The 25287-nt window shown below is 41.1% G+C and overlaps 1 protein-coding gene and 1 long non-coding RNA gene across 3 annotated transcripts in view; one reads left to right on the top strand and one right to left on the bottom strand.

The window, feature by feature from the left end:
- The window catches only part of LOC147269024 (uncharacterized), a 66507-nt gene extending 45012 nt beyond the window's left edge, over positions 1–21495 (top strand). The window contains exons 3-5 of one of the 2 annotated variants that reach the window (XR_015119488.1): positions 17481–17571; positions 20520–20618; positions 21100–21495. This is a non-coding gene — a long non-coding RNA (uncharacterized LOC147269024). Of the gene's footprint in view, positions 1–8675; positions 8910–17480; positions 17572–20519; positions 20619–21099 lie in introns of those variants that run through there. The other variant, XR_015119489.1, reaches the window with a different exon arrangement.
- trip4 (thyroid hormone receptor interactor 4) overlaps positions 1–24747 on the bottom strand; it is a 77147-nt gene extending 52400 nt beyond the window's left edge. Inside the window, exons 1-11 of the mRNA XM_086226626.1 lie at positions 24533–24747; positions 23776–23957; positions 23436–23569; positions 23123–23341; positions 22945–23023; positions 22755–22860; positions 22309–22524; positions 21578–21707; positions 21113–21306; positions 20509–20633; positions 19701–19792 (exon numbers count right to left, since the gene is read on the bottom strand). Coding sequence (XP_086082752.1) covers positions 19701–19792; positions 20509–20633; positions 21113–21306; positions 21578–21707; positions 22309–22524; positions 22755–22860; positions 22945–23023; positions 23123–23341; positions 23436–23569; positions 23776–23957; positions 24533–24612 — 1557 coding nt within the window. The 5' untranslated portion in view covers positions 24613–24747. The remainder of the gene's footprint in view (positions 1–19700; positions 19793–20508; positions 20634–21112; positions 21307–21577; positions 21708–22308; positions 22525–22754; positions 22861–22944; positions 23024–23122; positions 23342–23435; positions 23570–23775; positions 23958–24532) is intronic.
- Positions 24748–25287: the final 540 nt, after the last annotated feature.

Here is a 25287-nt window from a genome sequence, read left to right as displayed (position 1 = left end):
TTGGACTCCTGTGACTGTGTGTGTGTGTGTTTGTGTGTGCTCCTGATTCATTTTAACTAAAAAGGTCAGCTGGCAGATTTGACATGGACCCAAAATACGGTACTACATACTGCAGCAGTTGACTCAGAACTATTGGGATGGGTTTTACAAGTGTAAAACTTCAATGGGATTTATGCAAAATTAGAAGCCACTATTTAAAAAAATAAATAAATAAAGGGAGGGAAAACTGAATGTTTCAGAAAGTACAAAAGATATTTGAATGGTTTCAGTAGTTGAAACTATGAAGCTGAAAGTATTCAAAAACATAGGGAAGAAGAATAAATACAAGGATCTGAAATATGTGGATGCTTATGTATATATATATTTTTTACTATTTTATGTCCATAACACCCATGAAGGTGTCAGAGTGAATACTTTTGATTGAATTTGTGAAAAAACAATTGTTTATCAAAAAACCCAAATCAAAACACTGCAATGTCAAGTAGCTCAAACTACCAAGGGAGGATTTATTAACATTATAAGGGTGACTTGGTGTATTTGTATTGGGGTGCTGAGTTGAACCAACTCAGTCTGCAACTGAAGCTTTATCATCGTCTTGCTGTAATGACTTCAAGCTGTCAACAGCCCACAATTCCACTATTAAAATTCCCTGCAAGACTCAGGAGAAAGAGGGCTTAAAACCTATCTTGTGCGACCTTGTTTGCATGCCAATTCAGCTCAGAGAGAAAGAAACTCAGCTAGGAGTGAGCCACAGATTAGCCCTTTAACTAGCGCTGGTGCTGACAGGTGTAGTGAAGTCATGTGTTTTTGCACGGAGATTCACACATACTTCCTGATGCAGCCAAGTTCTACTTTCCCAGCCATGTTTATGACTTCACCTCCTGCGGTGGCCCTCAGGCAAAAAGAAAACAAGACTAGCTCTCAGCAGCTGAAGCTTTTTAATCTCAAGTTAACTGGTGGAACTTTCCAAGGAAAAGGTTTTCTCTTGTAGTCACAGTTGTGCTTCTTTTAGACATGAGCTTAAAAAACCCCACATTTACAGGCACTGAGATAGCGTGAAAAAAAATGCGAGAAACCGAAACAATGAAACTTGTTAAAATATGGTAGTTTCATTACTGCATATCTGCTGGGTATCAGATAACTGCACAGCATTTAGAGAAAATCACAGAGTCAAACCCTCCTCCTTATTAGTTTCCTTTGCAACACACACACACACACACACACACACAAAGACACAACAAGAACCCCTGGAGACGATTAACATGTCTGCTTTCAAACCTCGACTTCAAAGAAAAATCCCAGGGAATCGAAAGGCTTTAAAACTTCTTATTTTCCACCAAAACCTCCTTTTTTCAGAGCCATGAATTGGGCTCTCTTTAGCACAGGGGCTATGTTTAAGTGAGGTACTGTGGCCATTTGATTTCTCCACGCGGAAATGACGAGGGAGAGGGTTAGCTGATGAACATGTCTGTCTCTTAAGGTGAATATTTGCTTTGATACGGCAACGCTGGGGTACAACCCTCCCATCTGTGTTCACGCAGCCTCTTACGGTTTCCTCTCAACTCTCATGAGACTGCAGATGAGAATGGCTTCAAAAAGGAACACAGAAGGAAGGATGTCCCTTGATTCTTATCAAAGGCAAGTTTTAGGTTTCTCTAAGCCCATGGGTTAGTACTACAGCTCGCAACAGATAAGACGATCTCACTGATATCTTCTGAAGGCGAGCACAGTGAACTGTTAAATAGGAGGTGTTGAATAAGATGGGAGGGTTTTGGTTGTTTTGGGGTTTTTTTGCAGGTGAGCTGAAATATTTTTTGGGTTCGACACAGACGAGTGAGATTCCACAATGGCTTTCCCCTGCGCAAACACACTATTAAATCATCTCGAACCTCTCTTGCTGAAACAGAGACATTGAGAAATATGAACCAATACTGGTCATAATTTATGTGCGAGATGTCCATAAAAATCTGTTCTGAATACCAATAATTTATATCCAGGTATTAAACTAGAAGCCTGGTCAGAATCCGCTGGCAGGATTCTGGGATTTTTAGCATGCACATTCTCCTGTGTCGCTGGGGCTCACACAACTGAAAATCATAATGTGCCGAAAGAAAAAAAACCTTATCCGGATCTTTCTTGCGTACATTCACGCAGCTGCCTTAGACACAGGTTTCCCGGTCGGGAGCTGCTCCTGGCACACGCGCAGAGATGCAACCGGATGGATCTTCACCAAACAAACACATTGTGTGGATAGTGAGACGATCCCTTATAAACACCAAAATTTAAAGGATGATCATTTTCATTTCTGCCTGAAATATGAGGCACTTTAAACAGATATTGCATGTCCTAAATATGATATATATTGTAAAGAATGTGCAGATAATTGGGAAAGGAAAATAGAATTTTTGGAATCAAAGTTCTTTGCGATGATATATCATAGTAATTAATGGAAAAGCTGCTATTTTCTGCGATTTAATCGAAAGCCCCCATAATCCAAACCCTAATAAATGTCTGTCTACATAGACCAGGAAAAGACCTTGAAGATCATTTTTTTCGCTCTCTGTCGAACGCGTCATGGCGTCTCACAAGGCCTATTTGAACTATTCTCTATATTGAAATGCAGAGGATGAATAATTTGAATCATTTATGAGGAGATAATTTTAGCCTGAAGAAGGCAGTGGGAGTCAGATAGCTGCCCTGTTTTATGGCAGGAGGGCAGCAGAGATGTTGTTATCGCTTGGCAGACAGCAGCAGGGTCAACAGGCTGAGGCTGGCGTGGCGGTTGTCTTTAAGCGTCCTTTAGTCTCACCTCCCCGATATCACTGTTGCTCTGTAGATGAGTATCAGTGCTGTTCTGGATGTTTGTCAGTCTTCCAGTCTTGGGTCAGGCACATCGCTTGCCAATTTGTGATATTTTTACTCAAGATCCTTGTTCTCTCCTCCCCGTAAAAGCTGAATAACTTGACTTGCTTTCTTCTTCTTCTTTTTCCTTGAGAAATACAGCTGATCTTTCTAAGCTTTCTCGGCAGGAAGGAGATTCCAAGGAGCCTAAAACTGTTCACCTGCTCCACCTCAGGTAGCCTGGAGCAGGCAGCGTCTTGGATCTTTGCCTTCTTGTCTTCTCTACCTCCATCGATCCGCAGTGGAGTGTTCTGCGCATTACCCTGCAAGACTTCTCATCTCAGTATGAACTCTCATCAGCGTGTGAAATCTGGCAAAATCTGATGATGGTGGTGACAGAACTGTCTTCACGTTGAAGATCGCTGTCACGGGTGCAGCATGAACAGAAGTCAGAGACTAAATGCTTTTCAGATTGATGCAACTCTTTTGAAACACGCTTAACTACTGAGGTGTTTCCACCAGTCTATCATTTTGTAGGGAAGAGTCAAAAGGGTTGCAAAAGATGTATTGGCAAAAAATATGTGCATTTCACCGAGTGCCAGCACATGTAGATGGAGTGCCAGCCGCTCAGAGCCGTGGCCACCAAGTTACAGGACGAAACACAACCACCCCCGGATAAGATTGACAATCTTATTATTGTCAGGAAGTGTCAAGATCGGGCCAAGACATAACCGAAGACATATTTCCAAAGTTTTTATGGATGGATGATGTGAGAGGGAGTTTTGATGGGTCAGATGGATTAGCTCGTGGCTGGGTCACGAACGGACGCAGGGCCCCACCCACAGTGAGACAGCAGCAAGGTGAAGGAGGTACGGAACAGGCTGTCATTAATAAGAATGACTTAGTAGGACCTCTCTGGGTTGAAGATCAATTCTGAACCATATCGCCAGTTTCCTCAGTGGTACAGGAAGGACAGTGTTCCTTCACTTCACATAAATCCTACTGAGAACTTCTCAAGGTTGACATTTACAATGCGGTAAGGCAATGGAAGTCTATGAACAGCATTTGGGGGGCTGTTGATGCTGCTTAAGCGAGAGTACGTGTAGAATAGATCAAGAACCTGGTAGAACCTCAGACACAGAGGAACACAGTCTTCTCCACATGACTCAGTGTCACAGGTTGCCAAAAAAATGGCTGATGAAAAGAAAACGGAATGTCGATTGCTTGTAAAGAGGCAATAATGTAAGCTAAGTGTTGGTACCTTTTTATACAACACTTTGAACGTGTATGGTTTACATACACGAGTCATCAAGAGTCTTGTTGAGATCGATTTGTTACGAATACTGAATGTCTGTCTGAATGCAAAAATATTGTGTAAATTTAAACCACTGTGTTAAGAAGTAATAAACAATTGTGGTTTCAAATGGGTCTTGAGAATCCAGAGGGGATTTGCAGTGTTTCTCATTTCACAGATAACTTCCTGAAGTGCCTTTGCCGTATTTAGTGGAATGTTTGAAGCCTATAGTGCATAAGCTCCTATGCCATGGTCCACTGGTCGCATATGCCATCAAATGCTGTTGCAGGCTCAGAATATGTATATGGCATATAAAAATCAAGTGTTGATTTATATGCAGCATCATTCTCTTCCCTCTCAAACTCCTGTGGCTGGTGTAGCAATCATAAGATTAAGCATCACGACTTCAATAATGCTCGCACTTCATTTGAAACCCCGTTGCCAACATATTCTTTTTTTCAGATGAACAACTTCTGTTTATCTTTAATCATGCAAAGTGAATACAAATCTTCCACTTACATTAAGGATTGTTGAATGAGATCTCTGGGCTACTTTGTCAGTCCATTTGAGTCCAGATGTCTGTGTTATGAATCTGGAATTGCCCAAAAGCAACTGAGTCATCCTCTGATCTCAGCGCTCCAGGGTTGAGGACCGCAATCTGCAGCTAGACATCGGACACACACTCCAGACAATTCAGACGGGCGTACTGTTCTCCGCTCTGGTGATCAACATCACGGTGCCCCAAGGCCCTCTGCTCAGCCCCCTTCCTGTTCACGCTGTACAGCAGCATGGAGACGATTCTGTTTGGATGTTGTGGAACACATTAGTTTTATAGCTCTTTTTTGGCGCAGATGAAGCTGCCTCACTTATGAACTCCTAAATACCGCTAAGCCTTACGGAGTTCAATAACTGTTAATGAAAAAGAAACCCTCATCATGGACGGATGCTTGGATGTGTCAAACACTAAAAAGAGGCAAGAACGGTTCATTTAAAAGCTCAAATTCAGCAGTTAGCTCAGTCTAGTCAACAACCCCTCTTCAGGATCACACCAAAAGCAAACTGGGCTGCAGCCTGAGTTCGACCTGGCCTCAGAAAACGCACACCGATACAATCTCAGAACAATTTTCTAAGAATTCGGTGACAAAAACGGTCAAGATTCTTGTGAGATGAATGATGTTTGGGTGACATTTTGGCACAACCTCTATCAATTTGAGTAGATTACTATATCTTCTGAATAGATCATGACCTTTCTAAAGCCCCTTTCACACTGCACCAAAAACACGGGTCAACGCAAGTTTTTGGGCACTCTGAAAGTGTCGACTCTGCATTTCAACCTCGACTCGCCAAGGTGTTAAGCGGCTCAGCTCGGTTCTGCAGTGTGAAAAAGGCAACCCACGTCGTCTCAGGTTTCACGCGACCTTCCTGTCGCATCCTGATTTTGTCACTGTGCCGCCTGTCAGGCTTCGCCTGTAGCTTCTTCGGCTCCCTTCCAGACGAGCTAAAAACTCCATCCTCCTTCGCTGCATTGGCGCTCTGACATTTTCCTATCTGTGCCGAGTTTGTATGCTTTGCAAAGGGACAACATTGCCACGCATGCAACAACAACACTAACGTTCGACTCGGCAACATCCATGTTGTCGTTTGTTTACATCTCAGTGTTCTGGCACACGTTTATGTGAAGTGATGACGTTGTCAGCGCGATGACGTAAGAGAGAGCAGCAGCTAATGGTCTTTTTTTCCTTAAAAAAAAAAAAAAAAGCATCTGTATAGATTTGATTGACTTTGGCCCAGCACATCAAGATTGGTGTCCTCATTTTTGCTTGCTTTTTTTTTTCTCTTTTTTTTTTGTTATTTATTTGTATGGGGCACGTGTTGTTGTTTGTGCTACGATGTTAAAAGTGACACAATTTACCCAGAAGGCTGCTGGGGGAGAGGGTTTAAAGGGTTGGGGAGAGGGGACTGAAATGAGATCATCTGTGCATATTCAGAGCCTTTGTATAGCTGCACTGCGTCGCTCGTCGGCTCCACAGTTGAAAGTTAACCCAAGAGAGTTCAACATAAAGACAAAGACACATCAGTGAGCGTAGCTACACTACAGGAATACACACATTCTGCCTGATCACAACCTGTTACTTTGTATATTTGAGGCAGACTCCCAAACAGGCTGCTTTAATCTATCCAATTTAACATGCACTTCTATTCAGTGAAAAACACTTAATGCCCCTGACAGCAGCTGGCAGGACATCGCTGGTATGCTGGTGAAGCAGCTTGTAGACACAATAGATCTGATTAATGTATTCAAAAGACAGCTTGGAGGTGAAACTCCACGCTGGTCTAACAACACTCAAGATGTCTAAAACAAGTTTCCACTAACCAGGGCTGACCGAAATGCAAAAGCTTTTTTTCGGGTTTTTTTTCCTTGTCTTTTTTTTTTTATATACAGACAGGACTTATAATAAGACTTGTGATTTTAGTGAGAATTTCATTTCTTGCGTTCCATATTCACATCAAATAATAGATGATGTCATTTTTGCTTCGGTCTGGACTCGAAACAAGCAGGTTAAATACGTAGAATTTGATTTATAGTTGTGTTCAAAATAATGGCAGTGTGTTTAAAAACGCAAGTAAGGCTCAAAATCCTTTGAATAGTTTTTATTTCCATGCATTGGGAAACACTGCACATTACAGTCTAAATTAAAACATGAAGAAAAATATATCAGGTTTTTAATTACTTTACAGAAACGGAAGAAAAATGAATATAGGGCTGTTAAAAAAAATTGAAGTCCTCATTTTTATTTACAAACTCAAATATTTACTGTATAAACTGATTTTTTTTTTAGGATTTAGCATACATGGGAATCCCCATACTAATAATTAGTTGTATAACCGTTGTTTCCTCAGAACTGCTTCACATCTGTGTTGCATGGAGTCGACCATCTTCTGGCACCTGGTATTCCAGCCCAGGAGGATTTGACAACATTCCACAATTCTTCTGCATTTCTTGGTTTTGCCTCAGAAACAGCATTTTTGATGTCCCCCCGCAAGTTATCTGTCGGATCGAGAGTTGGGCTGGCCACTCACATCACTTTAATTTTGCTTGTCTGGAACCAAAATGCTGTTCTCTCACTGGTACGTTTGGGTCGTTGTCTTGTTGAAACACCCATTTCAAGGGCACTTCCTCTTCAGCATAAGGCAACATGACCTCTTCAAGTATTTTGATATATGCAAACTGATCCGCGATCCCTGGTATGCGATACATGGGCCTGGCACCATAGTGAGAGAAACATTCCCCTGTCATGATGCTTGCACCACTATGCTTCACTGTCTTCAGAGTGGGGCTTGAATTTAGAGTTTGCGGTCATCTGACAAACTGTCTGCGGTCCTTGGACCCAAAAAAAACAACCTTACTCTCATCAGTCCACAGAATGTTTCTCCATTTCTTTCTGGGCCAGTTGATGTGTTCTTTGGCAAATTGTATTGTCTTCAGCACGTCTTTTTTTTTTTTTTTTTTTTTAAACAGCAGGACTTTGCGGGGGCTTCTTGCCAAAAGATTTGCTTCACAAAGGTGTCTTCTAACTGTCACAGTACTCACAGGTAACTTCAGACCGTCTTTGACCACCCTGGAGCCGACCATTGGCCGAGTCTCTGCCATACTGGCTTTCCTTCCACCCATTTCAATGGTCACCGTCCGTTTTCTTCCCCGTCTCCCCCGTGGTTATGCTTTCCATTTTAAAGCATTGGAGATCATTTTGGCTGAGCAGCCAACCATTTTCTGCACTTCTATATAATTTTTCCCTTCTCCAATCAACGTTTAAATCAAAGTATCCTGTTCTTCTGAACAATGTCCGGAACAACCCTTTTTCTCAGGTTTTCAAAGAGAAATGCGTGAACAATGTGTTGGCTTTGTCCTTGAATAAAGGCCACCTGATTCACACCTGTTTTTTCACAGAAAGAATGACCTCACTAATTGAACTCCATGCTGCTATTATTTTGAACTCGCCCCTTTCATTTAATTATTCAATTACGCAGACTCAGGATTTTGGGTCTGTTGGTTTTCTATCGCCATTTTCAGACTCAAAGACCTACAAATTACCAGAGCGGAGTATCTGGCCTCTTGGCCAGATAGATCACGTGAACGCGAGCTGTAGTTTCTCCCCAGAGGGGCCGTAGCTGGCAACAGGAGGTGTAGTCTAGTGGCACATCCTGATAACACGTCACACATTATGCTAGGCGTGTCCAAAGTCTTCAGTTTATAAATAACTTGCGCCTTATTGTGGGGGAAGCCACGTTCCATCGTCCTCATGGCCAGACTTTCCCCGTTCCTAAGATGTTCCGGTGAAGGACATCCTCTGCCCGGAGGCTGAAGAGCTCTCGGGTCTCAGTATCTCCCCGGTTGGCCATCTTCCAAAATTGTTGCATGTATCTTGAACTTGGAACTTGCAGGTGAGGTTTTTCTTGTCTCTCCCTTGTCCCCTCGTGTTGTCAGTATGTTTTCCTGTGTTTTTTAAAGTCCACGCCCCAAAACTCTTCGTCGGTGTGGGTGGACTGTTCAGATCAAACTTGCTCCTGCAAAAAGACGAGGATTGGAGGCCAGTAAAGTGGCGTGGCGATCCCCATGGATCGGACGGATATTGCACTTGACTTTATTGCGATTTAGACCCTATTTGATAGTGAAGCCGAACAACAAACCAATAATGAATGGGACTGGATCAGCTAATCCATACTACATATCAGAGATCATCATTTGCACCAAGCAGCCTGATTCCAGCTACAGGTAATGTGAAGTTTCCTGAGAACAAGCGACATTTGTATTTACTGTACATCAACTTCCTAACCAAAGGTCAATGTGCATTTCCATACTTAACTATAAGAACATTTTGAACCCCTATTTGGTTTACCAGACTTGTTCAGGATATTCATTTGAAACACTGTTATGCACTTATGTTTTCTTTTTTAGAACCATTGGGCTGCTGGATATATATCGGGACAAACCACATTCACTGGCCTGACAAACAAGCTATGGCAAAAAAAATTTTGGAGGTTTGCTGCACACAAAGAGAAAAAGATAAATTGCCTGTGAAGTGTGGACAGCCTCAATAGCCTCTCCCTCTTTCTCCATATTTTCTCCTGCTGATGTCGCAGGCAGGAAGTTGCTGAGCAGACAGGTCAACCAACAGTACAATTGAGTTTGTAATCTCTGACCCTGCAGTGGCAGAGTCTCGCACTTTTCTGTCTCTGTGGCACTCCCTTGTGTAAGATACTTGTGGTTGTGCTGTTGCTGGGTTGGGGCTTGGCTGGACAGAAATCTCCTCTCAAATAAGCACACAGAGGCATGTGTGACATATAGAGAGCAATTGCATAGGCATGCCTGGGGAAGGTCAGCAAAAACAGTCCAAATGAGCTCAATGCAGTGACTGAAGTAATGCTTGTTCTCACAGTTGGATGGTAAAACACATAAAAAACAAGCATCAAACTGAGATCTCTTCTAATTCCTGGTAATAGAGCAGGGCACCATGGGCACCCGCTGACTGTGTGTAAATAGTTATTGACTTCGCCACACAACCTTCATTCATTTCCTCATTCCAAAACAAAATGTTGGCAAATACACGCAGGCCTCAAGGGAAGCCATTTTAGGGCATCGGAAAACAAACACCAGATGTGGAGATGGAAGTCAACTGTCAAACATTTTGATTCGATGCTTCATTACAACGTATTCCTGGGAATTGGGTTTGACTGTGACGAGGCATTGAATAGATCTGAATTTACAGAGGTCTTCCATACAAACATTGCTTCATGCACGCTTAGGATGGATGGACAGGCTGCTCCAGACTACTTACATTGGACTTCAAAGTTGTCTGCAGAACCATACGGAATTGCAAACATACCTATTCAAAAACAGCAACAGCTAAACATACTTGAACCACAAAATTATAGGCTTTCAAAGCTTGTAATTTAAAGATTCCAGTCCATTTACTAAATTTGATTGGATTTAATTCCTTTGATTCTCAAAAATAAATGCCCCGCATCAGTAAGTGTACAGTCAGTATTATTTAGACAGTATAATTTTTAAAATATAACGTGGAGTATATTTTTGGATCAAGCCAACATTTGGGGAAATGCACTTATTTGCCGTCCTCCCTAGTGCCAGACTAAAAAGAAGGACGCCTTTCTCTCTGTACAAGTGTTGTGGAGTTGAGACCCACAGAGACCAGCAGACCGCCAGTTAGCCATCAATGGAAGAGAGTGGGAAGTGTTAGCATACCAAAGACAAAAGTCATCAAATAGATAAGGAATCAGGTCTTTGTTTCTCCAGCAATAATCCTCCTCATCCCCTGTGACAACGTTGGCCATAATTAGTCGTAGCAGTCGCTCTTCTAGTCATCAAGAAATGTTTTGTTTTGTTTGCCAAAATTATGGAGCCCAGTCAGGAAGGCGGTGCTGACAACATGATTTGTTGGATTCCTAATTTAGAATCAATGAGAGAAACTCTTGCACACTGTCCTGCTTTCTGATGACATTTTTATCAAATCATCGACACTTCAGTCTCAACAGATCACCTCGGGTGAGAAAGTGTGCGTGACTCTCTCATTTATTCTCCTCCGACACATCTGTCACCGACACTTTGACATGTGGAGAGTCTTTTCTAGTAAATCTCATCATCTCTTATTCAAAATAATTTCATAATGATTATTATTATAACTATTGTTGTGTAAAACAAAGGAGCGGAGGTGTGCTAACCCTCCTTGCCACTAACATTCATTGTGATAAGCTAACGTGTGGTCCGTCTCAGCTCCCTAACGGACACACAGAACCTCCTTGTCCGGCACTTCTGAGGACGGCATATCCATAAGCATATTCCCAAAATACTGGCACGCTCCTTTAAAATACTGTGGGTTGCTAGCGAGGGATGTTGATTAGTCAAAGAAATAGCTACAAATAGCCTCCAAGTTTGAATTCTATGCATAAATCCCTCATGTGGTACTTTATGTGCTGCAAAGAACGAGTGATGCAATCTTTCATATTCTTAAAATACATTATCCACCATTAGCCAACGACAGATGCAAGCACTGATTGCATCAGAATTCGAGTGACTGCTAATGTTCTCGTGTCTATCTGATCATCAACAATGTAATATTAGAAATGTCCTGCAGGCTTTCCTCTTCATGTTCTAGTGGACCGCACTACAGAAATAATCATATACTCTACACATTTTCTAGCGTCAATAAAAGAGGAAAGAAAAGGAACACTCTTGGAAATAAAACATAAGCTGAAAGGTTCTGATTCCAAAGAATAATGATGCATCAAATCAGTTTTGTGAAGAAAAGGAGGATTTGCACCTGCTAAGCTTTCAGACTAACACATCCTTAAGCTTGGTATTTATTCAGTTACATCTTACAGCTTTTTGTCAAACCATCAAAGGAAGCTGCCAGAAAAAGAGTCTCATATTGCCTTAATCATTATTCCAGCATATGGAGAAAGGTACACATTCGATTAAATGAGCAGAACAAAATGCAGGAGCAGAGATAATAAAGAGGGCTTAGCAGTCCATTTCCTTAACAGCAGAAACTGTGTGACATTCAATGAAGTGGACTGAGAACAGCAGTGAATTTCTGAACAGTGTAGCAGACTATTTTCATCTGGCAGATGGTTCTATGTATTTTTCATGCTGTTGAAAACCTGTGACTGAGGTTTGCTTGCTTGTCATCCAGTGCCTGGGGACCCTGGGCTGAATACATTCTACACACAACTGCAGAATCACATGATGTCTGACCTCCCTGCCATGGCAAACTGCCCAGCAAGGAAAAGGGTGGAATGTGAGGGAGAGAGTGTGTTAGTGTGAGACTGACATTGTGCAGAGGGAGATAGAGAGGGGAAGCTAGAGAGATTCGCTGAACATAAACTGAATCCTCCATGAACACATACAACCTCACAGTCCTGACCTGCAAAATATACAGTTGGAGGGAAAATGAGGGCAGTATTAAGATGGAGTAATGGAGGGGGGAGGGGAGCAGTACTGCAAAGGATTCACAGTGTTACAGAGCAGGGGGGGGGGGGGGGGAGAGGAGGGGGGGGTAGCATTGCCTGACTTTCCTTCCTTTGGAATGCATCCAACATACCCTATGAGAGAAAGAGTGTTAGTGTGTGCCTGTACGTATGTATGTATGTGTGTGTGAGTGTGTGTGTGAGTGAGTGAGTGTGTGTGTGCGGCATGCTGGCTGGAAGGCTTTCAGCATATAAATATCACATTACCACACAAGGAAAAGCAGGCATCAGTCCGAGCTTCCAGCCGGCCTAACAAGCACAGGAGCTCCACTCTGGAGGTCAGAGGGAGAGCTTGCACAAATGGAATTCCACAGAAACCAGCACTTCTCTTAACAGATAAGTGGCTAGGCTTGCAGCTATATGATGTGGTATTTACGCCGTTGGTTTCAGTTATCTGTGTGCTGGTCTACTGAGCAGCAGTCAATATACCGTGTTAGAATAAGATTAAATATACACTTGTTACAGGCTCTGCAATGTTTTGTTTTGTAGATGTATTTTTTTGATGAACGACACCACAGACAAACACTGCATTTCCCGCAACTACTTTATAATTCATGTTTCCCCAGTTAAACGCCTGTAATGTGAAGCTGCAACAACCAAATACACATAATCGGTACAGGGACGCTATTTCCAGCATCTCTCAGTATAACACAGTGCAGTAAAAGAGCGCCACATACTATAACGTCCAACCAGCCAATCAAATAAAAGTTGAGCGTACCAAGATTGACTTTTAACTTCACTGACAGAAGGCTGCATGAATTTGAAATGTTTGAAAATGAGACGTTACCCTTCTTGACCTCTTTTGTACACTGATTTGTGTATTTGATCAAGTAATTTAATTAATCCGTTCTCTTTTTGTCCTTATTAAAGGCAATCAAAAAACTGAGACCAAACCTAAACCAAAATCGGCTGCCTAGCAGCACTCAAGTATCGCCAAAAATAAATAAAGAATAAAAAACAAAAATCTAGGTCAACATTTGTTTACTAGAACTGGACTGCAACAGTTGACGAGGGATGATTGACAGGATGAGGATGACTAATACGATGGGATCTAACGAGTACGTTTGACACAGGAGACTAAGGGCACTTTTTAAAGGATCAATGGCAGCAGGCAGTTGGTGCGATATGTGCACCGTGCGTTTGAGGCGTGGTCAACTTCGTTTTGGTATTCAGAGGGCACATTATGAGGGTGCCAACTGTGGCACACAGCGCAAAGAGGCAGTCCTTCCTTTAAAGCCCAGGTTGCACCAGAACTTGACAGTTGCTATTTCAGTAGCACACGCATTTCAACCCAGTAGAAGAGAACACTTCTGGAGAAACAAACCTACTGGTGCACCAGGTGAACGCATGCAAGACTTATGTTATATAAGGGAGCAGCATAATCCACCAAAGCCATTGGAGGTGTAGCAGGCCTGGGAGGAGGTGAAGCAGTCCTAGAAGGAGGTGAAGCAGGCCTAGGAGAAGGTGTAGCAGGTCTAGGAAGAGGTGTAACAGGCCGAGGAGGAGGTGGCGGTTGATCTTTGAATCACCTTGCAACGCTGCTCATCTGCTCGTCTGATTGATCCAACATTTAAAAGCACTTCACACACAAGGCCACTGACCAAAGACCAGCCTCCTCTTGGTCTGTGGTGCAAACGTTTTCTGGAGTTACAAAATAGCAAAGAGCCACGGTGGCACCAGACCAGCCTCAGTAACACACTTGAGCACCAGCCGCTGCAGGCAGAGCGCAGTTGATTTGCTAATAAAAGGGCGGGTTCTTGGTGTGAAAATGTCATTTGAGCCGGCTTGAAAGTAACAATAACGCCTGTGCTTGACCGAGCGCCAGCGTGCGTCATGTTCAAAATAGGGCCCTAAGGGTGCTTTCACACCTATGGGTAGTTTGCCTTGGTTCAAACCAGTTGATGAATCATACAACTTGCAGCGTGTCAACCTTGGTACAGTTTGTGACAAGTGAGCCAAAATTTGTCCCCACAAACCCACATGGGGTGGCGCTAAAGCACCTAAAAGGCAGATTTGCCAAACACCGATGAACACAAAAGAACATGAGAATGTTTGCTGTGCGTATAAAAAATGTGAACTGCCCCTGGTTACAGTTGCAATTTAGCCTCAAATTTACTTCATTGCACAGGAAATTGGGTCAGACCAAGGCCTGATCATACCCCCCCCCCTCCCCCCAAACAACCCACACCATAGTTTGTTTAGAAGCAAACAGAGACAGCCTCCTCAACACTTGTTTGGTCTGCTTTTAATGCACACCCGGGTATGATTGATGTATTCATCCCTGCCCAAATGACCCACACAGAAATGGAAAACAGCCTCTGTGCCAGCTAAACAAGGTAGGTGTGAAAGCACCCTGAAGACCAAGTCTGAATACCAAAAGCAGCCAAAACTAACACTGCGATAAACAATCTACTAAAACCTAGCTCACAGACATGTGCCTGCCTGGTGAGAAGAAGCGTCTGGTACATACCAGCCCTGAAATGACCTGAGGTTAATAAAATACACTTATCAGTAAAGTCTTAGATACCAGAGCCCATTATTGTTGAGGAAAAAATCTGAACGTTTTCATCAAAATGAAAACATGTCATCATCTGGGAGCTTGTAGGGAAATTTGATAATGATGTAACAAAGTAGAGATCACACACACCAAGCCCATTTTACCCACTTGCCCTTTTTCAGTGAAATCAATGTGGCATTGAACAGTCACTGGTTTAGCTCTTGGCACGCCTGTTCAAGAGATTAGACTTCCTCCACTTGCATTCACTGAGACATGGAGCTCTGTAGCTGCTGATATGTTCTTAGGAACGGAGGAAGAAATCAGATCCTTATTAAGCGTGTGGATTGATCCAATCAATTTTTCCACCGCAGGTCTAAGTAGACGGTGTGATGTAAGCTCTGTATCAGGTGAGATGTGCCTTTGCTTGTGCAATGAATCAGCTTGAGGACCAGGAATAACACCTTGCAAACGCAGATTAATGTTCCACTCAAGATATAGCAATGTTGTGAGACTTTATTTTATGACCACTGTTAAAATATAGCACAGTTAAATGTCTTTGCATGTGTGGAGTAAACCATCTGCAGTATATCCTCCATCCATAAACGTGCTTGGATTGGCCTGAGATCACGGCACACCACTTCTAATTCCCTCACTCTGGCTCTTCCAATGAAAACATTCCAAATTTCAACATGTCCCACATCTTTTTTCTCCCAAAAAACTCCTGTATTAGATTATATACACACACACACATACATATATATATATACATATATATATATATATATATATATATATATATATATATACATATATATATATATACACATATATATACATATACACATATATATACATATACATACATATATACACATATATATACATATACATATATACACATATATATACACACATACATATATACATATACATATACATACATATATACATATACACATATATACACATATATATACATATACATATATATACACATATATATACATATACATATATACACATATATATACATATATATACACATATATATACATATATACATATATATACACATATATATACATATATACATATATATATACACATATATACATATATGTATATATATACATATATACATATATACATATATGTATATATATACATATATACATATATACATATATACATATATACATATATGTATATATATACATATACATACATATATGTATATATACATATGCATACATATATGTATATATACATATACATACATATATGTATATATACATATGCATACATATATGTATATATACATATGCATACATATATGTATATATACATATGCATACATATATGTATATATATACATATGCATACATATATGTATATATATATACATATACATACATACATATATGTATATATATACATATACATACATATATGTATATATACATATGCATACATATATGTATATATATACATACATATATGTATATATATACATATACATACATATATGTATATATATACATATACATACATATATGTATATATATACATATACATACATATATGTATATATATACATATACATACATATATGTATATATATACATATACATACATATATGTATATATATACATATACATACATATATGTATATATATACATATACATACATATATGTATATATACATATACATACATATATGTATATATATACATATACATACATATATGTATATATACATATACATACATATATGTATATATATACATATACATATATATACATATATGTATATATATACATATACATACATATATGTATATATATACACATATACATATATATACATATATGTATATATATACATATACATATATACATACATATACATATATACATATACATATATACATATACATATATATAATATATACACACATATATAATATATACATATATAATATATATACACACACATACAAATATATGTATATAAATGTGCATATACTGTATGTATATGTATTTGTATATACGTACATATATACATACACTTATCTATACATATGTACATACACATATATACATACATACATACATATTATATATAGCACATATATATGCATATATACACACATACATACATACACATATATATGTATGTGTGTATATATATATATATCTGTGTATGTATGTGTGTGTGTATGTACGTATGTATGTGTATATGTATGTGTGTATATATGTGTACGTACGTGTGTGTGTGTGTGTATATATTTACATACACACACATATGTGTGTGTATGTATGTATGTATGCATGCATGTATGTAGTGAGCACTGGGGATAGAGGTGGAGAGACTGAGCACAGATCATAATGGCTGGCCAATTATCAGTTGTAAGGGGGGCAGGGGAGCTGGGAGGAGTGAGAGATTATGGGGAGGATGGATCAATACACCAGTCAGTTTCTAATGAGGGAGAGAATTGGTCCAAGTCAAGCAGATGGAGATCCTGGTCCGCCTGGGGTGGTCTCCCTGCCCTGCTTGTCAGCAAGGTATCAGGATTTGGAGCTGCTTTGTTCAGCAGCACCTCAACTAGGGAGTGACTTCTATCACAGCAGCTCTATAATATTTGACATTTTTTACTTCTGTGTCGTCTCCCATGCTCTTCTGATCTTCCCACATTCCACTTTCTCTAAATATTCCATGCATCACTAGGGGCAGATTTAGAAGAGCCTGAAGAATAATGGCTGTCTGTCCTTCACCCCCCCCCCCCCTTTTAACCACCCACAGCTGCCAGCACAGGCCAGTAAATCCCAACTTCAGCCACTCGTCCAAGCCAGCAGCCACAATGCATTATCATTACATGCCCACTTACAGGAAGGTAAGCTAGCTTAAAGTGCTACATATTTTGCTTTTTCCTGAATAGCAAATGGAGCCAAATGCTCAGAACTATCATTAGACTTTTGGTGTTGTTGTTGGTCTCTTTTTTTCTACATCTGCCTTTCTTTCTTTTTTTCTAAAGGGGCCTTGTGTGGGGTGGGGGTGTTATTTATGGCTGCTCTGTGCAAGTAGACACACACACACACACACACACACACCCTTTCACAGGATGAAAGGGCAGTCACACTGCCTGCAAACATGATTTTACAGCCCTGGGTGGAATGAGTGGTGGAGGAGAGAATGAGGACAGAGTACAAAAGGGGAAAGCCCTTAAATGTACAGATCCCAGTGGTCAGAATGCAAAGCATGCACTGTTTTGTTTTAATAAAAACACAGAGCTCCTATGCATGAATAGTTACACTTATATGTTAACACAAGTGTGCACTGATGCATGTAATCATGCACATCATATACTAACAGGAAATCTTTTTTTTATATAAGCTTGTTCAGTTTTATAAACTCACAAAACCATACAGAACATTTGCAAAGCATCCGTTTCAGTATCTCAATCGAGTGACGTGCTCATGTCACATGTGTTGCAACTTGAGGCTTGAGGCTAGGGCGTGTTGCGTTCAACATATTTGCAACTTACATCATTTCACTCAAACCTCCCCTGATGGTGTGATGCAGACAGATAATTGTAAATGACATCTCACCAAACAGATGGACAGAGATTGATTTTCTTGTCATATATAATAATAATAATAATAATAATAATAATAATAATAATAATAATAATAAAGGAAAATGGAGTATCTCTTCCAAAGCCAGATCTGATGCAGCAAAGCTGATTGTGTAGTTATGTTTAAGTGGGGGGGGGGGGTAGCCTCTCTGATGACTTAAGGGGAGGGAACACTTAGCAACAGCGCCATTAATTCAATTAATTTCAGTGTAAAAGCTCAAGCAAGGACTTTACCAGGCAACATTTTCAGACCTCTAACAAGAGCCCTTCTAATGATTTATTTGAGTGGATTTGACTTTAATTGTTCATTGTGGAAATGAAGTGAAAAACATGGAAAGCACCACTGCACTGCTGTTTTATAACGAATTCACAACTCTAACCTCAACTCTTAACTAACTCAGCTTTCAGTGTGATTACATTGGCCATGTGATGTGTGTATATCACTGTAGTGTTAAGTGGTATCATGAGGGCTTGGATTTGCGTTGCAGTGGCTCTTCCTGCGGTGAATACTGCCTCTGGAGGGACATAGTGTTAACTGGCAGGGAGTTGCTGGTGAAGGGGTGCAGCCTGACCTCTGCTGGTGAAAGATGGCATTGCAACCGTTGTATAAAAAGGTTCACACACAACACATGGCAGAATGCACAACTGTGTCACGTGCAGATCTTCCAAGTATGTGAGGGGAAATACAATTGCATTGTCCAAATAAGTGGTCAATGTGTGGTCTTGGGTGAATTATGCTTCAGGATGCCCGTAAAACACATCAAATACCCAAATGGTAAATTTTGTGTGTTGAAAAATTCCTTTTTGAGCTTTTACTGCCCCTAGTGTTGTTTCATGAACCGACACCCAAGTGCTCCTCCAATAATATTGCCTGATGAGATGCTTGTCGGAGTCTAAAGACATTAAGGGGCTGTTCATGTTGTGCAGAAAAGTCAAACCTGGCTTCAGCCTGTGCCTCGGATGACACGTGGATTTGAAAAGACAGAGATGGGAAGGGAAGTAGCACTCGCGTGTGAAAACTCTGATAAATTCCACAACTGAAACATGGCAACAGAAACAAACAGTCTGGCAAGTCAACTGAAAGCCATTCAGACAGTTTTGTCAGTTGTGGAGCAGCTAAAAATCACAGAGCCCAGGGGCAAGACTAAAGAGAAAAGAAGGCTTCCAAGTGTCGCACACAGCAACAAAACAGCATTTTGCAATCAAGTCACATATTAATTCACATCTGTCTCTCTATCAGAGGTGACTGCAAGCAGCCTGAGGTTATTTTCCATTTGCCTCTGATTACAATAATGCATAAGTGGCTGGTTTTTACATTTGTTGGGCTGCAGCTGTAAAATGTCATAATCCTGATGTTTTTATGGACTAAGAGCCAAAGTTTCACTCACCTGTTGTCTGAACTGTTCCTGAGAGAGGCACTCGGTCATGTTGACACAGCCCAGCAGGCAGCCAGTGGGGTAGTCTTTAGGAAAGCGGGTCTCTACACGTACAACAAACCAACAAGTAAGAATGAAGTCAGCCGATTTTACGCTTTACACTGAAACGGCGGAAAGAAACTCTGCCAGCAGAACAGAGCTCAGCAGCAGCTACGTACGAGGCAGAGCGCCACAAGGACAAGGGCAGTTAGCAAAGCCATGGGTTCCCTCCGCCGAACTCTAATGGTATTTTTACGCCGGATTTTGGATTATTGCAGAAAACAAACTCTGTTGTGAGCAAAAGTTTGAGGTTCACATTTTTTTCAAAAGCTCATCTTTAAAAAATAAAGTGTAGGTGACGACGTACTTAACCACAACTAGCGCTCTCACGCCTCTGTTCTCGCGTTAAATGTCTGTGATAACCTCTGTGGCCTTGTTAAGCCACTTGTTGGCAAGCATCGTTTTAAGACGCATAAACGCTTTGACATCCATGTATTTTATGCCGTAAATCAAAACATTCAAAAAATCTTACACTCGTGTCAACCACATACCTCATTTTAGGCATTTTATTCAATTAAAAAAACAAAAACAAACCCTCAGCGACTGTGAGATGTAAGAACGCAAGCTTATGTGTCAAGGTGACAAGACTGTGGCAGACATGCAGGAGGAAGCAACCAATCCAAGATGAGAGAAAAGACTTTGTTGGTGTTCAAAATAAAAATATGAAATAATCAAACGCGACAAAGTATGACATTACTCGCAGTATTCACTGACGGTGTACCTCTTTTGTAGATGTTGCGGTACATGGCCTCCACCTCAGCGATCTCTTGAGGGGTGGGCTTCTTGGCTGCAGCAGCAATCCAGAGACGACCCCGGTGGGATGTGTACCAGGTACGCCCCTCAACTCTACACACACACACACACACACACACACACACACACACACACGCTGCATCTGTATTTGTTGGCCAGACACATCCAGAAGGATGAGAGCAGTGCTGCACAACAGCATTCCTGTTAAAGGTGTTTGTATTTTTTTATGAATCTACATTCCTGTTAGAGTTGAGAAATGCAAGCTTCAAAATCATCAGTAATTTTGGGCATTTTTATTGATCACCAAACAATATACTTATGATTTAATTTGTTTATTATATTGCAATATTGTATCAAATATTCTAAGAATGACCTTTTTAGCAAATTAAGCGGATAAAGTCCAAATATGAAGGAAGATTTTCATTACAAATATCAATGTGCGCAAATGAAACACAATATTATGCTGAAAAATAGAGCCAAGATTCAAAGTTAAGAGTCTTAATCATTAACACAACCAGTTTTTAATAGGCATTTTGTGTGTGTTTGATTCTTACTGCAGGTTTTTGTCTCACCTCTTGATGCCTGTGACCAGCAGTGTGGCCCACGGCTGGTGCATGCTGAGACACCAGCCCCCGTCAGACATCTCCTGCAGCTCTTTGTCTTGGAGTCGTAACCTGGAACGCTCGTCTGCCCCCTTTTCCGGCGCCGGACTCTGTCCCTTCAGCTGGTGTTTCTTGTAATTTTCACCGCCACCCACATCTACCCACTGGGAATGTGAGGCGTAACAATGAATGTCATGAATTGTTACAATCCAAAACAAATGCTCAGGCTGTAAACAGCTGTCCACCATTTCAGACTTTCACCCATTGTACTGATTTTTTTTCCAACAGTAAAACAACTACAAGAACTATTTTCACATGTAGTGTTGGAGATATACCAGAAGGTGTCCCCCTTCTCAAGCACAGAATCAACACGCAGCTCAGAGGTGTGTGTGTGTGTGTGTGTGTGTGTGTGTGTGTGTAGCCTGGTGCTCCTACCTCTGGCGCACTTTGCAATATGCTGGGGTTGACTAGCTCTCGGAGGCTCCGCCTTCCTCCTTGTCTGTCAGGATTCTTTGGTGATTTCGACCCAGAGCCGATGCTCATCTCCTTAAGGGTCTCATCCAATCTGCATTTGTGGTTAAAAAAAAAAATAGAATAAATAAAAAGTTAGCGGGGAAAGTTTTAGGTGTGACAACAGAGTGTTTCAGAGGAGGTGTTTGACCATGAGAAGCTGCCAGAGCAGCTTCAAGCCCCATCATAGATCCTTTATGTCTGGAGCACCAATTCAGTTCAGTATAAATTCAGCATTGGTGTTTGTTTTATTCATTTATCCATCAGGGATTTTTTTGTGTTGGATAAATTAAAACAACAATGACAGGAAACCAAATACACCATGTGGCTGTATTAGCATGTTGACGTAAGGAGTCAGTTAAACAGTTAGCAAAAATTTGGTTCATAAAACTGTAAAAGTCTTTATGCCAGCATGACTACACACATTTTAAAACACATTCTGGCTGCAGCTACTTTAATTCATTGTCCTGGCAAAAAAACAAACCTCAAACAGGTTTTCAAGACATAAGTAACTCCCTCACGCCGTTCCAGAGCTATCATTCCGACAAGAATGGGACGAACACTTGGACAACCAGAAAAGCACCAGGAAACCTTTGGCCTCCTGCTTCAGCTGGTGAGGAGGCAAGAGAAGGAAGAACACACACCATCTTACTGACCTGTTGTAGTACTCGTTGAGGTTGTTTCCCTCATCGATCACTTGTCTACCAGCAAAGTCCAACGTGATCTTCCTGTCTTTGCGGGATGCGTGGCGAAGTTCTCTCAGCTCCTCTTCCTTCTTCCTCAGCTTCTCTCGCTCACTGGGTGACAGCCACTGGTTGGAGTCCGTGGCGAAGTAATCGGACTCATCATCCAGAACCTGGGTTCTCCTGACGCTGGAGAGGAAACCACAGTGATTTCAGGATTAGTGCAATCCATCCATCTTCTTCCACTTATCCTGTTAAAGGTTGCGGGGGGCTGGAGCCTATCCCAGCGGCTACGGGCGAGAGGTGGGGTTCACCCTGGACGGGTCACCATGTGACAAGAAGTCACATGAAAGATAGAAATGATTCCTTTCTCATCCCACTGTTCAGGAGCTATTGACTGCAGGATCTTTGTGGTTTACCTGTTTCTGTCATATTCCAACAGTTTGTCTTTGTGCTGGATGGCCTTCTCCAAACCAGCCTTCACCTTGGACTCTTGATGTGGCAAATAATCTCTTTCTCCAAAGTCTGTCACCAAAATAAATATTCATACCATCACCTCAGTAAATCCCATTTCATAGATTCCAGTTTTTAAATTGTTCCGACTCTTACCTCCCATCAGCTTCTTTCTTAGTTTCTGGCTCTTGTTGGAGTCTCGTTGAAGAATCTCCTGCTCCTCTTTGGTGCAAACCTGAATCAGAACAAACAAACCATAGGATGCGCGAACAGTGAGAGCTGGGAGAGGACTGCAGTCTAAAGATAAAAGATAACGACTTAAACATTCCCATACCAGGCTACCACAGAAGAGGCAGGGTCCAGAGCCCTCCTGCTCACACACGATACGACCGCAGCTGATGCAGTTATTGATGAGTTTGTGCTTCTGAGCAAGGCAGTCGCAGCCGTGGCGACCGGGGAGTAAGACGGTCAGCCTGTCCTGCCCCTCTTTAGCGTACAGGTCAACAAACCTATTTTTCTTCTTAGATGAGGAACTACTGCCGCTCTCTAGAGCCTGGTGAAGGAAATGATTGAAGACATGAACAAAAATGACACTTGTCATCTTCAAATTAGCTTCATGAGACTTAAATTGTAAGGTGTGGTCTCACCCTCATCAGATGTACGGGGGTTTTAACAGCCTCGGGCTCAGGGCCCGTTTGGCTCACGCTCGACTGCTCCTGCTGCTTGTTCCGGCCCTTACGTTTAGACTTCTTCTGGGACTCTTTAACTATGTCTGATGGATCTGAGAGTGGAGGCCAAATCCACCAGATGTTGGGAACAGCACATTGAAGAGCTTCTGATTTAGATTTGAAGAATTTTTCTCTACTTGCTAAGTGTACTCATAGCGACTGTGCTTAATATTAGTTTTGAGAAAGGTTGTGAACAGCTTTGGGCACTGCACATGCACATGCAAACAAAGTAAAAAACATAGTCGTTTATTTGGCCCACCTGTTGGTGACACGGGTTCTTTGAGAGCAAAGAGGCTGGTGGTTTCTGCAGCCTGTCTCTGGGTCTTCCTCCACCTGCTGAGGAACTCATCAATAAACTGTCTCTTTCTCCCATCGGTTCCCTGAAGGAGGTCTCCCACGTACTCCTCAATCTCCTCGGCTTTTTCAATCGACAGAATATATCTAGGGAGCAGGACGGCACAATTACCCTCTCACATAAAATCACAGTCTAAAATAATGCAGGAACAAATGACAAAACTGCATGCTGATGGTTACGACTTCATTTATTGGGTTTTTATTTTTGGGTGTATAGAAATCTAGATTTTTTTTAAATCTGACTCCGGCTGAATTTAATTAATGTGCTCCAGTGTGAAACGTTGTTCCTGAGGGAACATGAGGTCACATCTGGGCTTTGACGGCTGCTTAACATTTTTATTACAATAAAATCTCGTCCAGCTATTATGTTTTTAATAGAGGTCGATCATATACAAATGTATATTTCACGACAAGGTTTATGAATATACAATGGACACTGTTTTCTGTTCTGTTTTCAAATAAAAAGGATTAGCTTAGGTCTGAACATCTCAACAGTAACAGTAAATATTCACAGCTATTTTTGAACAGACATAATTCAACCACACGGCAAAAGGTCTTATATTAATTAGTGTTTTCCGTGGATATCCAAAGCTGGCCTGTTAGCTTGAGGGCAGAGTCCTGTCAGCACCATCTCAGTCACTGTAGCGCTGAACGGCACCTACCGGACGATGTCTTCACAAGCCTCCAGTCCGAACTTTTGCTGTAACTGTTCCAAACACCACTGCAACAACTCGTCCGACATTTCACCCACCGAAAGAACCAAAGCTGAAGGCTCAAATCAAAGATACAGCCTGACAGATTGACAATTGCCAACACGAAGCGCGAATGTTTCCAGCCGGCGGAATAACAGAGGTGCACATATCCAGACTAAGTGGCAGCGGAGAACGTCGTCCTGAAGCAAATGTTGGTGCTGGATTGTAGTTCCTCGTAAACGTCCATTAAAAGACATGACAATGTTGTTGTTGATGATGATGATAATTATATTATTATTATTATTATTACAACTAAAGTGAGTCATCGCATCAACAGGACACAGACATGGTTTCACGGTGAATGAACTTCATACAGTTTTATAGATTTTTGATTTCCTTTAACGACCTGTTCTATATTACATTTTTTTCTCCACACCCTCCAAAATGGGGAACCAAGACAAGACCTTTCCACTTGTGTACTTAACACTAAAGAATTTTCTCTAAAAAGTACATTGAGGTCCTTAAAAGTAAAGTATTGGTCATAATTACACCTTTTGATTAACAAAAAAGGAACTAGGGGGTAAACATCCTTCAGAAGAGACACCACACCCCTTTTGTTTGCTGTTTTTCTTCTTAAAGCTTGGTGTGTTAATCTCTCTAACTTTTAATTTTTTGATAGCAGACTGATGTGTAGGAAGGGGTCAGGGTTTTAAGTCTTAAAGTCT

Source organism: Aulostomus chinensis, chromosome 2 (genome assembly GCF_037954235.1).
Source record: "Aulostomus chinensis isolate RoL2024-O1b breed Wild chromosome 2, RoL_Achi_v1.0, whole genome shotgun sequence".
Classification (NCBI taxonomy): Eukaryota; Metazoa; Chordata; class Actinopteri; order Syngnathiformes; family Aulostomidae; genus Aulostomus; species Aulostomus chinensis.
This window is presented reverse-complemented; position numbering and strand designations above follow the sequence as displayed.